This window comes from Salarias fasciatus, chromosome 11 (assembly GCF_902148845.1).
Source record: "Salarias fasciatus chromosome 11, fSalaFa1.1, whole genome shotgun sequence".
In the NCBI taxonomy this organism is placed as follows: Eukaryota; Metazoa; Chordata; class Actinopteri; order Blenniiformes; family Blenniidae; genus Salarias; species Salarias fasciatus.
The window spans coordinates 13,319,899-13,337,037 of record NC_043755.1 but is presented as its reverse complement, the minus strand read 5'-3'; the positions used below and the strand labels follow the sequence as shown (position 1 = coordinate 13,337,037).

The window sequence follows — 17,139 nt, the reverse complement described above, 5'->3', positions numbered from 1 at the left end:
CCCCCAATATTATTTTGTGCCAGACTTTACGTCAGAAAAGATAATGTCTCTCATGCAGCCTGAGAACAAGGCTTAAATTAGATTGGGCTAAAATAGGACTGGATGTGGTATTCAGAAGCGAGAAGGAAAAAAAAAAAAACTTGTAGTGTGCATCCATCCTTGGTCAGGATGGTTTATGCACCTGCCCGACTTCATTTACAGGTGTCGACTGATTCTCTCACTGGATGGTCACAGGGACTGACCAAGTGACCTTAACCTTCCACACCCCGGTGCCACATACACACCCATGTGCACACGCCTAAACACACACATGCCCCTACCCCCAGGGGATGGTGGGGCTGATCGAGGCAGGGACACAAAGACGAGCATTATTCCTCCATATCCCTTACACCAAAGTTCAGACACTGAGGAGAGGAAAAAAATGATCATTTTACCATCAAATATTTAATATTTCAGTACCTTGTTGTTGTTGTTTTTTTTCAAAATCACATGAAAGAAATAAGATGTGTTACAAATGCAGATTTTTTTTTCTGTTTAGAAAACTGTTTCGGATTTGAACTGAATCCCTCCATTCGTGTGCGACAGTTCTATGTATAACTGCAATACATTATTTAATAACCCTGTCAAAGCTGGACTGGACTCAGATATCAGCCTCGGAGGAGGTAAAGGAGTTTAAAACAATGGATCAATCTGTGTTATGTCTCACTGTCCTGGTCCTGAGTTAGTACAGGGCAAACAGGGAAGTATTCCCATAAAGAAGGAGTCCACACTGTGTTTGCATTGCTTTCCTCGGCGCGGTGACTGATGGAGGACCAGAAGCCACAGGGAGGAAAGCACTGGACTTGTGCATACTGTTCCCCCTGAACATCAACACACTAGTTAGACAAATGAGGCTTCAGCCCAATTTCCACTGCGCTGCTCTGGTCTCCAGAGGCTGCAGTTCACTACACCAAGAGGCAAAAAGTCTCAACGTTCAAGAAAATGTATCATCAGACTGTCTAGATGTGTTTTATTTGCATGTCCAAGGCTCTGGTGGCAACGGTAGCAATGACCATTTCTGTATGTTTTCTAGATGTAATTTGGGAGAAAATCATGCCCTGGTAATTTTTTGTTTGTTTTGTTGTTATTTAGTTTTGTTTTTTTACTCATCGGTTTTCATGTATTCGTCCCTGTCTCTATTCAGTGATGTTCAGCTAAACCAGCAGAAATATGACATTTGGTCTCATCAGAGAAAGGTCAAGTGCTTCAGTTCAGCCTGAGATACCGACACTTGTCTGTTCAAGCTTTCATGGAGCTATCTCCCTCTAGAGGTGATGTGATGAGATGCTTCTGCTTCTTCTCTGGAACATGTCCTTACACTACACCATGGCATGCCTGTCACTCAAATTAAGAAGAGAGAGGAAAAAAAAAGATTCAACTGGAATTCAGTCAGCCATCTTGGAACACTTCCCCAGTTTAAAGTAGCTGCTCTCACCAGGTGCATCTTTCTGGTGCTCCGGTTTATATCTCCAAGTGCAATTTTGTAGATCAGTCTCAGATGTCATGATGACTGAGAAGAAATGCAAACGAACCCACTGCAAAACTCAGGAGGTGACCATGTTGACCGCCTGGAGAAAAAGAGTCAAAGCACACACAGCAAGGAACAAAATTACATCTTGATTAATGTCTGCTGTCTGACTGGAGCTTCTCTTTTCTCTCCCCTCCACCGATGGAAGCTGGCCACTGTGCCTTCAGTGTTTCCTTTAAAAGACATTCTTACAGACTGGATTATAGTGTAATTTACATTTTTGCGGGGAAGCTTCAGAAATCAAGTTAAGAATCCCACGTGTGAATTTAAAACATGCTTGCAAATGATGGTCTTATGTCAACAAATAAATATTCAATCACTCAATGTTTGATCTTGAGTTTGATCAAGTTTTAGATTCTGGAAAACTCAAACAGGAATGACAGAGGAGCAACAGTCCACATGTCTAACCTTTCGCAGAAATAATTTCATTCTCTCTCTCTCTCTCTCTCTCTCTCTCTCTCTCTCTCTCTCTCTCTCTCTCTCTCTCTCTCTCTCTCTCCCTCTCTCTCTCTCTCTGACGCAGAGGGCATGCCCTCTAAATAAACTTTAGAGCTCATAGGGGGAGAAAGAGAAAGAGAGAGGGAGACAGCAGAGGGCTGAAGTCATCAGCGGGCCGGCAGGAGGGGAGTGAATGGGTCCTGCACGCAAAGCAGAAAAGCGCTGGAACTGCGGAGAGTTCGATTCACTTTGGTTTGGTCGCAGCGCAGAAGCAGTCGCTCAGGAGGAGGTGTGTGTCTGACAGCGAGGGCCCGAGGAACAGAAAACTCACAAACTGCTCTCTAGTGTTCGTCCCGTGTTTGCTTTCTTTTTTTTCTTTATCTTTTTTTTTCCTGCCCTAGCTGATGCTGAGGTGAAGGCGAGAGCCTCAGCGCGCCCGGCATACTCGCGCATCCACACGCGCCCGGACGCACGGCGCATCTCCACTGACACGCGGAGAGGAAGAGAGAAAGAGGTCAATTTGGAGTCATACAAATGGATTTATCACATAAATTATTTAGAAAATCGCGATAATACTTTGCAGTCATTAGATCATTGATCTTGTTGGTCAACGCCGATGTTTGATTCTGCTCTCCTCTTGCGCGCAACGGATGACAAGCTTTTTGGTGCGCCTGTTTTGCTGACTTTCGAAGGGAATGTTCCTCATCACGGCAAGGACAACGGATACCTGAGTCAGTCTGGCTCTCTTGGCACATATGTGGACCCTATCCAGGATGTTACAGTCTAAGCGGCCCAGGAATCATTGGGCCACCACTTACCATCACCACATATCACCGCATAGCTAGGGATCCTGCTGTGTCCAGGAACTATCTTCACTCCAGCCTCTGCCTCCGTCTGGGGGAAGAAAAAGGAATCCTAACCAATAATTGATTTGGTGAACATTGAACATTGGATTTACGAGTCTCACCTCTGGGCTACTATGCAATTACAACTGATCTCCTTTGTTTTGATCATCTTGCACTGCATGGATTACACTGGATGTCAGCAGCACAGCAGCTCCAGGCACCGGCAACATAAACGTGAGTAAAGTGGAAGCAGGGCACGCTGCCTACTGTTTGGTGCAATGATCTGAACTTTTGGAAAACTTTTTTTTCTTTTGGTTATCATTTTCTTCTTTTCAACTTACTTTAACTTGTGAATATATAGTTAAGGGAATAAAGTCTTCATTACGCAGGAAGATTAATGAAATTCATCTTCTTTTCCCGAAAAGAAAAACTTTCATAACTATTTGTTAGTAATAGGTGCATTGTTTGCATTGTGCAATAAAGTGGTTGCCTTGCAGGTCCCCAAGCCAAACTTCAGTACATCTTTGTTTGACTGCTGTTAACAGTCTCAATGATCGTTATCAAAATAAAGGAAAAGCAACTCGTGGAGGATCACATAAATATCAGCAAACATCCAGGGTTTTTTCACTTTTCATTTAAAAAAAATAATCTCTTCAGAGGTTTGTATACTTCAGGTATTAAATGCTCAAACTTGAAAATTTATGCTGCAGTATGTTATTTTTAGCCACTTTTATGCAACCATGAAGGAGATTTCATTAGTATTTCCACAGTGAGCAGCAGACATTTGATTGGCCTCCTCTGAGCTTTAATTGGACCGGTTAATTGTTGTCTCACCTGCAGTCCGCCCTGCGCCTTCGGTCTCCTGCTTCCCGTCGCTCTCTAGCGGTCAGAGCAGCAGACTTCAGGCACGGAGCTGCTGCTCTGCTCTCTCTCTCCTGATCTCGGTCAAACTGCTCATTCAGGACATGTTTGGTGAAATAACATATTTGTTTGATTTTATTTTCTCAAGTTGTGTTATTGGTTGGGAAAAAGTGATGTAAACGCTGGTCAGAAACTGGATTCGGATATTCCCCAAATTACTGCAAACTGAACTGAAGGTTCTCTTTTAACAGAAGCAATTTGGATCCGTTTTATTTTATTTCCCATACAGTATATTGCTGTTGGCTTCGAATCTGTGTCTCATCTCTTGGGCAATGACCAGGCCTTTTCCATGACACTATGAAATAAGTGTCAATAAAATATATTTTTCCTGTTCTTCCTACGCACACTTTATCACCCCGGGTCTCCAGATGTGCTTGGTGACTAACTCTCTTGCTCGAGAAGAGCAATGATAACTGGAATATTCCATGGAGCACTCGCCAGCGTGGTCAAAAAACTGTGATCTACAATAATAGACCTTCAGAGTGATGTTTTTATCCGTCCCACCTGGGACTGCAACATCTCTCTGTGTCCACATCTCTTTGTGCTCAATCACAGAGCTCACATGTGCACCCTGGACCAGAGAGAGAGCAACTTTCGTTGGCAATTTGACAGGGTGACTGGAATACAGAAGCATTCTTGCTTAAATCTGTGTTTGCACGTTACAAATGTAGAACATATCGGGCTTTCAGCGTCTGCTGGAGCACCATACACAGCAAAATACACAGATTCTCCCTTTCTGTGTTTACTTCCCTGTAAACAGCATTAAAGAGCCTCTCAACACAGTGTAAGAGGGAAAAAGCGTGAGATCGCACGTGCTTAGTTTTTTTCTTAATTTATGACTCAAGGCTGAAAACAGCACTTGTTGTGTAATTGCAGATGAAAATAATCAGACCATCAGTATCACTATTGCTTTAAATGTGCGTTTTCAGACCAGAAATGATACCATGCATTGGTATATCATAAACTGATTCAGCTCGTTGAAGCATTATTTCATTTTGGCATGGAGCGAGCAGTGAGAGGTTACTGACTCAGTAACCTCGAATTGATGAGTTCTTCTAAGAATTCAGACTTCCTCCAATGATGCTGATATGTAACACTTCCTGAAATATTGAGGAGGATGGAGAGATTAGTCGGTGCGAGGGGGTGAATGAGTACAGACTTTAGAGGGGAGGAAAAGGGGGGGGGGAGTAAAAGCGTAAGAAGGGAGTCAATGACCATTCAGTTAGCAGGTCAAAATTAACATGTAGAGACAAAACCCAAGCCTGCGCTTCCTGCCTGTGATGACGCTGCCAGACATGAGGATAACAGGAGATACTGTACAAATATTACATAGTTCATGGAGCGATATTAGCTTCATGAAAAGTGACAACAAACTGACTTATCTTGGATATAACTGGATGGATGTAAGCATAACACTTAGCATAAGGAAAACAAATGCAGACCTAGAAATTGTGTGTGTTGTTAGCTTTATTCACTCAATTATTAATTTCTGCTTTGTGTTTTGTGCATTTATGCGTGAATGTGTTTATTGCATATATGACTCTGTTGTTAAGTTATGCAAGATACTGCTGTCCAACTAAGATTTTGCCGGTGCAAGTGCAAGGGCAAGGCCGAATTCCTGCGTCTTAGGGCTTCTGTGATACAGAGCAGCTTGGCAGGAACACATGTGCACAAATGAACAGCAGTTGTAAAGATAGTTGGGATATTTCAAACAAAATATCCATGATCTATGGTAAACTGGCAGCGAAACCCTGAACTGGAAAAGATGGCCAACCTAAGTCAGTGGCATGAACATGAGAAGCCATTCCTTGGGTTCTGCAGGGGTGGAATTTCAATTACTGCACTTATGAGACTAAAGGTAAACAAAGCTGAAAAAATACAAGTTACTTTTCTATTGACTCTGTCAGTGGTGTCACATTTGGACGCTTCTTTTCAAAAACCAGCAGTGTTTGATTGAGCCATACCTCAGGGTCAACCAAACCATGGCATTTATACATGATGTGTGAAGCCATTTGTTTCGTGAAAACAGTGCAAATAACACATAAACGACCTCTTTAGTACTCACTTTTATTCTGGAAGATCAGCCAACCTGCTCTCTGCATTTACTGTCAATATAATATCTGTCATAACTTCACTAATTTCACAAACTCGGTTGAATTTTTCAAAATCTTCAAACCAGGTTTAAATCAATGGAAGACAAAATGTGGTAGATCAGGAGATGAGGACACCAAAACTTTCAGTGGAATGCATCTAAATGGAAATAAATCAGGATTGTAAGTCATCTTGACGGTTTGATCCATTAATTACTTAGTTGACTCCAGCTGAAGTGCCATGCTTTATTACACCATTGTTGCCACTTTCAATTGATTTGCTAAGATTTAAAAGTGAAACCGCTTTCAAACTTAACAATTACCTAGATGACTCCTCTGTCAGCTATAACAGCATATGTACATCCAACGTTAAGCCAAAAGTAGAAATAAATATGAAAGTATAGATGTCAGCTCTTCATGAGAAGAATGGATGATAATGCCCCAAAACAAGGAAAACATATTAAAACCACCACTTTGATGAAATGCCAACGCTAGACGAAAGGAAACATTTTAACTCAGATGTGTTTCATGGACATTTAACAGACATATTTCCCTGTTCCTGTTTTGTAATCGCTTTTATAGTCAACAACAGTAAACCGGTGAAATAAACATATACTGCTCTATGGTGCACAAATGAAACTCATGCCATTTGTCACACACTTCCGAAATTGCAAATCTAAGTTAGGACTAAATTAAAAGCAAACCAGCTGAGGATGTTGATGGTTAATTTGACCCTTTGGCATTTGAGTAAAATGGATTAAAAACAGAGTTTGAAAAATAGTGGCTCTAACTCTACAACTGCATAAGCTTTGGTCTCACGTTGAGTAGTACTTTTTGGTTGAAAATAAGACATAATAATGTCTCTTATGTAAAACATATTGCTAATAGCAGAATGAATCAGGACTGCAGTGCAAAAACATAGCTTTTAAGATTCTCTTAATTCAAAACATGCAATAAATATTTATATATGGTCTGTAACTGTTGCATTGATCTTCCATTGATCACTGAAGTGGCCTCTATTCATACTTACTCTTCGAGTTCCAAAAATGTGTTTCAATAAAATGATAAATAGGTTAAACCCCCAATTATTTATTTCCTCCAAGATCTGGTTTAAACTATTGAAGCAATTTAAGCAGATGTGGAAAAGGTCATGTTAAAAAACGTGAGACAACGAATTCATTCAAGAGCTTTAAAGGTCTTGGTGAAAATATCTGAATGACTTTTCTAATGGAGGTTTTCTCATGTCAGGATTTGTTCAGCTATTCAAGTATATGGTATCTCACTGCCCCTGTCAACAGAGCTCTCGGGTGTGACCTCAGGGTGCCAGCAGGGTGGCTGTCTGACTTGCTCCGACTACAATGGCTGTCTGTCCTGCAAGCCACGCTTCTTCATGCACTTGGAGAGGATTGGGATGAAGCAGATCGGAGTGTGCATGACTTCCTGTCCTCCGGGCTTCTTTGGCACACGGTTACCTGAAAGAAACACCTGCACAAGTAAGTCACGATGAACAACACGCTGGATTTGAATCAAAGAATCAAAACCACACATCAGTATGAGCATTATTCTCAGTGATTGCTTCTGATTGAAATGAATACATCGAAAATGAAGTGGGGGCACTGAGTGGGTGTGTGCTGCTGTGTCAGAGTGCAGGTCGGAGTGCGACTCCTGCTTCAACAAGAACTTCTGCACGCGCTGCCGAGCAGGATTCTACCTTCACCTGGGCAAGTGCCTGGAGAACTGCCCCGACGGCCTCATCCGCAGCGACACGCAGCGAGAGTGTGTTCCCCGTGAGTGCTCAGAGTTTAGGGATGGCGACTACCATGATGATGACCTTGGATGAGAGGAGCAAAAATGATGTTAATAAGCTCACGTATGTGTGCTTGCAGAGTGCCCTGCAGAGTGCGAGTCATGTGTGAACAGTGAGACGTGCACACGCTGCCGGCCCGGCCTTTACCAGCTGAGTGGGAGGTGCCACCACGTCTGTCCGGAGGACTATGAGCCCAGTGACAAACTAATGGAGTGTGTGCCGCAAGGTCAGTCCAGTGCGTGTGCGAGGATGTGTCACGAAAGCATTAAAGCAAAACTTGGTTGTTGTGTCAGGAAGTGAGCCTTGTTTTGGGATGTACAAATGTTCCATCTTTACACCTTGACTTCCATGTCTCCCCCATCAGTGCACTGCGAGGTGGGCGAGTGGAGCGAGTGGAGCCCCTGCTCCAAGGCTGGGAGAACCTGCGGGTTCAAACGGGGCCAGGAGACCCGGACGAGGCAGGTCCTGCAGTACCCGTCGCCCTTTGGCAAACCCTGCCCTGACATCTCCGAGATCAAGGAGTGCCTGGTCAAGAGGAGGAAGTGTCCAGGTAAGGACGACGAGACTAAAGGGCAGCTGAGTGGTTGTCGTTGTCCAGGGCGTCCAAATCATGTCCGACCAAACACATGAAACTAGAATTTTAAAAATGTAATAATCAGACGGGTTTCATATTATACACTGTCAGTTGTAGCCACTGCCAGCCCATCACGTTCACTGCCAGTTCTGTATTTGTGGCACATGGCACAGTTTCAGCGCTGTATGAATTCCAGACCACGGTATTTCAGCTTGTACAACCAGAGCTAGCCGTTCTTCCGCTCAGGCCAACGACTGTTTACTCAGAGGACTGTCATTGTGGCTGGAGTGAGGACAGTGAAGGGAACACACATGTGTGATGTTGCAATGGGTATGTTATGTGTTTTCCCATGAGATCTCTTCACATTTTAAACAGTAAAACCACTTTTTTTTTTCTTTTCTTGCTCCCAGAGAACAGAGAATAGCGTGATCATTTCTAATGAATTGAGTGGAAACTGCTTTCAGACGGGGCCCGTCTCTTCATAAAGCCCGATGGTGCGGCGCATTTACGATAGCCCTGTGTTATGTGTGTGTGTGTGTGTGCATGTGTGTGGTTACCGAGGTGGTTGGCGGCTACGGCTGGTTGTTTTTTCGCCTGGGCTCTGTAGTGTTAAATGACAGATTGCAGACAGGGTAGGAGGATGAGATCCACCCCCCTGGGGCCTCACACTTACAGAACAAACACACTGTGTGTGTGTGTGTGTGTGTGTGTGTGTGTGTGTGTGTGTGTGTGTGTGTGTGTGTGTGTGTGTGTGTGTGTGTGTGTGTGTGTGTGCAGTGTGCATTTGTGTCTGTGTCAGTGAGTGTGTGTGTGATGCAGCAAAAAAGCAGTTGACTCCGGAGCAGAAACAGCCAGCTCAACATCAACATCCTCCCCCTGAGAGGCACGCGGCCACCAGGGGATCAGTATTGGTTTATCCCCACAGCTGCCAATACACACACAATAACTCTCTCTCTCTCGCTCTCCCTTTCTCTCATGCACTTACAAATACAAATATACCATCTACCATTTCAGACAAATGTACAAATTCACGCTTGTATTCCAAACGCACGTAGACACACGGACGCATGTAAACTTTGTGTGAAAATAACCGCGCGTCGAATAACTGAGGGCACATAACTGAAATAACTACACACTCTTTGCTTGCGGTGGTAATTTGTGAAGAGAGTCAACTGCGTTGATAATATTTGTAAGGCAGACTTTGAAATGTGCCCTCTGTCACCCTGACTCTCTCTCTCTGTCGACTGATCCCCCCGCCCCCTCCACACACACACACACACACACACACACACACACACACACACTCCCCACCACACTAAAGAAAACATAGACCCCCATATAAGCTCCCTGCTGGCGCTCCCAGTCAGTCGGGTCGGGGCCGAGATTTTAATGTAGAGTCGACAGCTCTGTTGATCTAACCGAGCCTGGCGAAGGGGGTGCGGAGAGAAGAGGGAAGTGAGGAAAAAGAAAGAAAGCAATGTGTGTACACGCAGCGCAGACCCCGCTTATCAACCTTGGCCCTTCGTGCGATTACTCAGTTGCCCAAGCTTCAGCAGGATCCCTGGTGAATGGGAGCTAATTATCTGCTTCAGCGCATCCTTTCCTTGCTGTTTACGTTCTGCACACGCTAGAGGGTCAGTGGTCCGACCTCGGAGAGCCCCCAGTAATCCTCCAACAGCCCTCCGACACTGATACATCCTTCTGCCTGTCCTCATCCTTTCCTCCTTTTTTTGCACGTTCTCTTGGCCTTTCCCTCCTATTCCGTCTTGGTTCGTTTTCTCCTTAATGCAGCTATTCTCGTCCTGATAAACCCACTTAGCCAGTTTCATTTTTTCTTCGTCTATGATTTTCATTTTCCTTATTTTATCTCCTCGTTGGCTCGTAATGGCCCTCAAAGTCAGTTTCTTTGTTTCATTCTTTTTCTTCTTCTACTTTTTTTCTGGACTGCAACTTGTCAATTTTGATGAAAACCTCAGCTCAGCTTTTACAAAAGCAAGGTAAACTTATTTGAGGATTTATTTTAGAATTCAGAAATGCATGTAGTTGTTTTCCTTTATGCATTTACATTCATTGACAGTCAGTTTAGCGCTGTTATTTGCTGGCTAAAAACATTAACTTCCACTTTTCAGCAAGCTTTGATTGATTGCTATACATGTAATGTACACTGCCTTCCAAATACATCCGTCTTAAATAACTCTAAAAGAAAATATGTGTTGCTTGTTTTCTTGCAGCATGTAGAAAAAGCTCAAATCTTTAATATCAGTTGAATCTGAAGTTTCAGTCAAGAAACAACTCAATTGATTAAGTCTAATGAGTTTAAGAGATCAGTAATCAACACTTGATTAATAAATCTACTATTTGTAGTATGTCTGTGAGTACTCTTGACTTATCTATGGAGATGATTTTTGTTCTTTGCTACATTTAATGCATCAGATCTGAGTTGATTCCCTCATTATTGAGAGAGAAAATCATTTTTTTCATATGAGTTTCCAGCCCCTACAGCTCCCAGTTGAAGGGAGCAATTCAAAAACCACAACAGCAGCTGATCCATGTGAACATGTAAATCGACTTTCACTGAAATATGTCACGTCAGAAAAGCTGTAAAGCTCTGGGGAACACACAGGCATATATGAATTAAAGTCGGAGTTGGCGCTGCTCCTGCGTTATCCGCAGCTAGACTGTGAATGTTTACACACACATCCTCATTTGCCGCCTTGTCTCTCAAGTTAATGCGGGCTAATTTGTCCTTCAGTCGACCTGCTGTTCACCTCTCTATCTCTGCAGCCGGATAGGCGGTGTGCCCTCTGTAAACCTCGGTCCCCTTTAACTCCCACACACACAGACACACTCACACCTCCCTGTTACACACAGAGAAACATAGAGCTAATCAAGCTTGTACCAGCCAGTCTGTTGGGGGGGGTGGTGGGTTGTTACACACACCCACAGCCCCCCTCAAACACATCCTGGCAGCCATGCGGCAGGCATTCCACTTGTGGGACAACCCTTAGCCTTTAATCCCGGCCTGGCTCCCGCCAAAAGCTCCCCGGACGACACAACGCCTGCCACAGAGGATGTGCCACCATAAAACACACAGTGCCCCTCCAACTGTGCACACATACACAGACACACACGTCCTGTCATCCTCAATGCCCCCCCCACCCCTGCTTTCTGCTGTGACCTCTGTCTGTTCCCTTTGCTCTCAGCCTCTTCACTTCATGTAGTGCGATTTCACCGTCTGCTGCTGTGTGTGTGTCTCTCTCTCTCTCTCCATGACTTGATTACTCCAGGACTCTCACTCACTCATCGTGAAAGCATTTACAAACGCTTCTCACACGAAACAGACCGTACGTTTTGTCCCATTGAGAAAATCCCCTCTCTGCTCTCAGTAACAGCCAGGTCCTTCGCGAATGGTGCCGTAACCGATTTTTTAGAAGTCGTATTGCAGTCACAAACAATTCAACCGGGCAACAGTCAGGACTGCGCTGACATTACAAACAGGGATTTCAGCGGCATAACAATGGATGAAAAATATTTACAGATTTCTGAACACATTTATGTTCATTTACCACAAATTATAGTCAGCATGCAATGATGACAAACATTTGTTCTCTACGAACGGAGTGAGGCTCAACGTGGAATTAGAGAGCAGCTACAGACAACACTTTTATTGGAGCCAGATTGATAATTTGACACAAATGTCTTTTTTGTACCATGTTTGTCACAATAAATCTTTTAAGCATATTATAAATGGGAAGGCCTGGAGGAGAACATGAAGTCTGTAAAGAACAGATGCTCTTCATAAAGCAGGAGTGACAGGTTAGAGAGTGATTTGGGGGATTTATAACTGCTCCACTGTTCAGCCACGCCTTTCTGATAGATTTTTGTGCTCACTTCTGTGAGCCTTTGACAGCGGTCCAGGTTAGAAAAGTTGGAAATTTATGTTTCTGTTCCTTCACACCTGTGGTAGTTAAATCAGCAAACACTACAATAAATGAACGGTTTGACACTTGCCGGCTGAGTTAGATAAATAAAAGTAGAAGACTCTCAGATCTGCAGGAGAAGAATTGAGATGGAGGCAGGAGACGGACAATAATTCAACCTGCCAGTGCCTTAAAAAACAGAAAACCCAAATATATCTTATTCCTTGGATTTTATTCATATTCAGTTGTCATCAAAAGGTTCATTTTATGAGATTCGAGGTAATTCGAGGCAAATTAGACCACCCACTGCTTCACTGATAGTCAACATCATGCGTATATAATACATGACAGTGACTGATGGATCAAATGTTTTTAAACAGGCTGATATCAGGGTAGAGCTTATGGGATCTGCTGATGACTCCATCCTGTTAAAACAATATAATTAAGTATTAAATAAGCCACCTACCGTTAGCATGGTACTAACGCAACCATGTGGCTGCAGTCGTCTGATGAAAGCTTCATCTGGACCTGTGTAAAGAAAAACATATAAAGTTTGTTTTACACTTGTGTTTTGTTTTGTTTTTTTACAGTGAATCAAGAGATGTAACCAAAAACAAAATAGATGTTGGATGACTGCTGTGGTACATTCATGAATTCCCAAGAGTGAACTTAATGCAGTGCAGGAGTTAATGTGGTGGCATGTGTAACTGCTTAGAAGTAAGTCTCAGCAAGAGAATGTATAAAAGTGTTGAAACACCAGCAGGAATTCCTTTGTTGCACGTGATCGGCTGGAAGGACGCGACTCTTCCAACACCCAGTACATCCTGTGGTTTGGTCCAGTCAGAGGTCTTTGGTTTGCACTTCATTAAATATCTCAGTCAAACTTTAGTCAGACTGTGCTTGTTGGGAAGCAGGTCTGCCTTTCAAAAGGTTCCGGTCTACTTGTTCGGCGCTCACTAGTATCTGAGTGATACTTTTCATACATTCACAAATTATTATTTCACAAACCCAACATTTGCATCACATCCTTTTTATGATTGCATGTCTGGCAGTGCTGTCCTCACAGGGCAGCAGATGCTTCTTAAAACCCATGAATTTATCTTCTGTGTTCCCCTGTATCTTCGATACTCGCCAGATCCAAGTTTGGTTGGGTTACCATGCCATTAGACGGTGAAATGCAAATAGAATGCTGGTCAACTTTCCAACCAATAAAAACAAGTCCCATTGGCCAGCAATCTATAACCATGAACATACTTGATATGAGATGTCATTCCTTAACAACAGCTTAAACAGATCATCCATCCTCTGAAAATTTCACCATGAACTATACTGGCTTGCACACAAGGCTAGAAAATTAAAATTCTGGCTAAATCAGACAGAAGGCAATTAACCTCCATTTACAAGATGATTTGACATTCCCAGTGCACAAACGGCTGACCCACCACTGGTACTGATCAAACAAACCTCAGAAAGGGTCTGAACTTCTCATCTTACTCAGAAGAGCCATTTCACCACAAGTTCAAGTTACTCTTCCCCGCAGTACGGGAGGACTGTTCCTGCCAACCAATCTGTCACTGCAAGCCACCAAGTCATGCAGATATTTTTCAGGAAAACTTGATTTTTTGTTAATGTTCTGAAAGTCTGTTGAAAATGCTTCAAATCTTCTGAAGGTGTCTCATTAACAGACTGTTATGCACATGTCAACACACAGTTTACAAAAAGACCACCAGAAACTGTTCCAACTAACTAACTGCAGGTTGGTTTGATAAACACTCCCCTAATCATCTCAACACTGGCATGGATTAGATTTCTCCTCTGGCCCGACAAAAGCACCGGGGCTACAGTATGACTAATCCTCCGAACTTGTAAATAGTTATGGTGTCAGGACAGAGAAAACAATGAGAGCGAAGGGGACTTCCTGTGTTTATAGAGGACGGGGGCATACCCCGAATGACTCAGTGCACCAGATTACTCTATTCATTCATCCGTCTGTGAAACATTTCACCTCACAATCATTGATGGGACTCCTTTTGACTGACTTTTCACTTTAGGGAGATTAAACCTCCAAACTATCCTGTGGTACCCATTGAGATGTGTCCCATCTTTTTTGCATTTGCATAATATCTAAAAGGTTAAATGCAGCAGGTGAGGGAGAGGTTTGTATTACTTTTTCCAAAATACATCATTCAAACACGGACTGCGATCCAGCCGGAGACCTGTTTTGATTAACGAACGATCTGGGAAATGATGAGTGTCGGGGGCCAAACGTGACAGACAGAGAACTCTTTCTCTCGTGTGGTTTATCTCCCTTTCTCTCCCGCTGTGTCTGTGCCTACTGCCGACTTCAGCAGTTTCACAATCCCCGACCGTCCAGCCAACAGCCCAGCGCACCGTGCTGCTCCGTTCCACTCACACATGAGCTGCAGCAGTACAACAACAGGAAAAGGGCCTCCTCTGCTTTCTCCTGCGGCTCCTGTCTCCAACCTCCCTGAGGGTGGATCTTGTTATTATCATTAATAACTGTGGCTTGAGCGGAGATAAGTTGTCAGCATTCCCAAACTCTTGGTTTTGTTTATGAGATGGTGTTGCAAGAGCAGATAAAGCGGGGGTTTATTTAAAGGCTTTCTATTTTGGACAAAGGTCTGCTCATCACAGACAGAGAGCGGCAACAGCTGATAGAGGCTGACCGTGTGGCGTGTTATTAGTGGTCGTAGACTGCCCCCTAGTGGTCAAAATGGGGCCCTACAGTTTCATTGAAAGTCTTTTGCACCCACCTCATCTAACTTTGAGAAAGTAGCATATTTTAATGTCTATTTTCAGATAAGAAGGTCTTTCTTGTATGTTCAGTTGTTATATTTGTCAAATATGAAGTTTTTCTACTCAGCAGGCAGCATTACTTTCTTCAAAACTTGATTTTCAACTGTGAACACCAACTCCACCAAAGTACACTTATTGGTTTTCACTAAATCCTTCCTTATGAGAAAGCTGTCAAAGCTCACACAACTGTTTTCCTTATTTTTCAGGCGGCCGCAGGAAGAATGACCGGAGAGAGCGGAGAAATCGGAACAACAGGAAAGACAAGGAGAATCAGGAGGGCAGACGGGAGAGGAAGAGGGATAGAGAGAGGGAGCAGGAGGAGAGAGACACGGGCGAACGCGAAGACTCTGACAACAGGAACAAAACGGAGCACAGGCACCGCAGAGGCCACTACACAGAGCCGCTCTCCCCGGAAGGAAGTCTTGTACAGTAATACCTGGAACGAGGTCGGATGATCCTCCCCAGCCTCCCTGCCCTCACCCTCTGTTTGCCCCCCACGACCCCTCTCTGCAGGGGTGTTGCTGCTACCTGTATGATTTGAATATACTGTTTATGCACAAGCGGGATGGGGCACGTTCAGCCACAAGGCTTGGGCCACTAATGACTTTAGAAAGTCTTTTTTTTTTTTTTTTTTTTCTACCCTGTTAGCCTCAATTTGCTGACTTCCACCGCTGAGGGTGTCTCACCTGAAAAGATGCAGGAGACACTGCCGAGACTGCTGTTGGGACTGAAGAACAGAGTGAGAACTGTCTGTAAATGTGTGGAAAACTATCAGACTGCGAGACAAAGGTGTTATGTGCTTGTTGATATGGTTATTTAATGGGGCTCTGGTACAACATTGCGCATCTTGGTTTTTGAATGTAGATTTTAGAGCAATATGTAGAACAATTGTTTATTATTGTTGTTTCTGTGCTTTAGATCTCTTTATTTGGTGCAGAATTTGTCAAGACAAAAAAAAAATTTAAGTGCATCTTTGCCTGTCATTCTGTGACATCTTCACAATCGCTGCAGTCGACAGATTGCAGGGACACCTGCATCCTGTGAATTTCAGCTCAAAAACCATGTTTTGTACATCTTGGACACAAGATAATCTCATCCAGATAAGTGACAAATCTAATCTATCACTGGTGTTTCTTTAATGTAAATTGACTCTGTTCTCTCAATAACGCTCTTTGACTAGGAACCAAAAACACCTATATGTCAAATAAAACTATATTGGGTTTGTATTTGTCTGTTATGACTTATTTATTCTGATTTTGTGCAATCTTCACCGAAAAACTTGCTTTTCAGAGAGAATGGAATGAAGGTCAGAGACAATATGGAAACTGTTTGGTCTAAGTATGCTTTGGTCCTGGTGAGAGGATTGCGACCCTGGGAAGTTAATCACGTGCGTCGGATCAGTCACGTACAACCGGTGTGTGGCCCACATCCGCAACATCTTTCCAAAGAAACACAAATTGTCGGTTTCACATTATGTGTTTAAAATTTCAACCACAGAATCTTTGCAACTGGTTTTGATTAAACGTAATGCAGTTAACTCCAGGAAAATAAAAATGAAACAGATGAATGCTGGTTAAGAGACATGGCTTTTCATTAAATTATCAAGCATAACACACATAAATCGTTATGGTAGAAGCCTTCAGTCACAATTGAATATTTTGTAAACCTCACTATGATCAAAAATATTTTTGTAGCTAAGAAACAGTTATTGGTATACTGACAATGGCATCAGGGACAGGCATGATCAAAGTATATATCTGCAGTGTAAATAAACGATATTTCATTGTTTTTGTCAGTAAAGGTTTCTGATGCTACTTTAAAGAAGCAATCACAAGTACTAACACGCTGCTCCAACTTCACAACTAAATGTGACTTTCCTTATTTCAAGTGTCCAGTTACTATGACTCACTTGTACATATCCAACTAATCCAGATTTATTTTGACACTTCAACCTGTTCAGCTTGTTAAAATTCAGGATAACTATGTCAATCTGATCTAACTTAGCAGGTCAGGCCAAGGCAAAGCCTTTGTGTGCCGGGTTTGCACGGTCTCTCTGTACCTGCAAAAAGCTCCACACCACAATCCATCCATATCAGGTAATTGGTTACTTTTAATAGTCATAAACGGAATGGTGGCCTGTGAGAGGTACGCCTTGACCTT

General features: G+C 43.1%; 1 protein-coding gene across 1 annotated transcript; it reads left to right on the top strand.

The window, feature by feature from the left end:
- Positions 1-2,166: 2,166 nt before the first annotated feature.
- On the top strand, positions 2,167-16,473 carry rspo3 (R-spondin 3). Its single transcript, XM_030103459.1, has 7 exons — positions 2,167-2,294; positions 2,407-3,084; positions 7,160-7,354; positions 7,505-7,648; positions 7,748-7,894; positions 8,033-8,218; positions 15,186-16,473. The coding sequence occupies exons 2-7, from the start codon at positions 2,985-2,987 to the stop codon at positions 15,410-15,412; spliced, it is 999 nt and encodes a 332-aa protein (XP_029959319.1). The 5' UTR covers positions 2,167-2,294; positions 2,407-2,984; the 3' UTR covers positions 15,413-16,473.
- Positions 16,474-17,139: the final 666 nt, after the last annotated feature.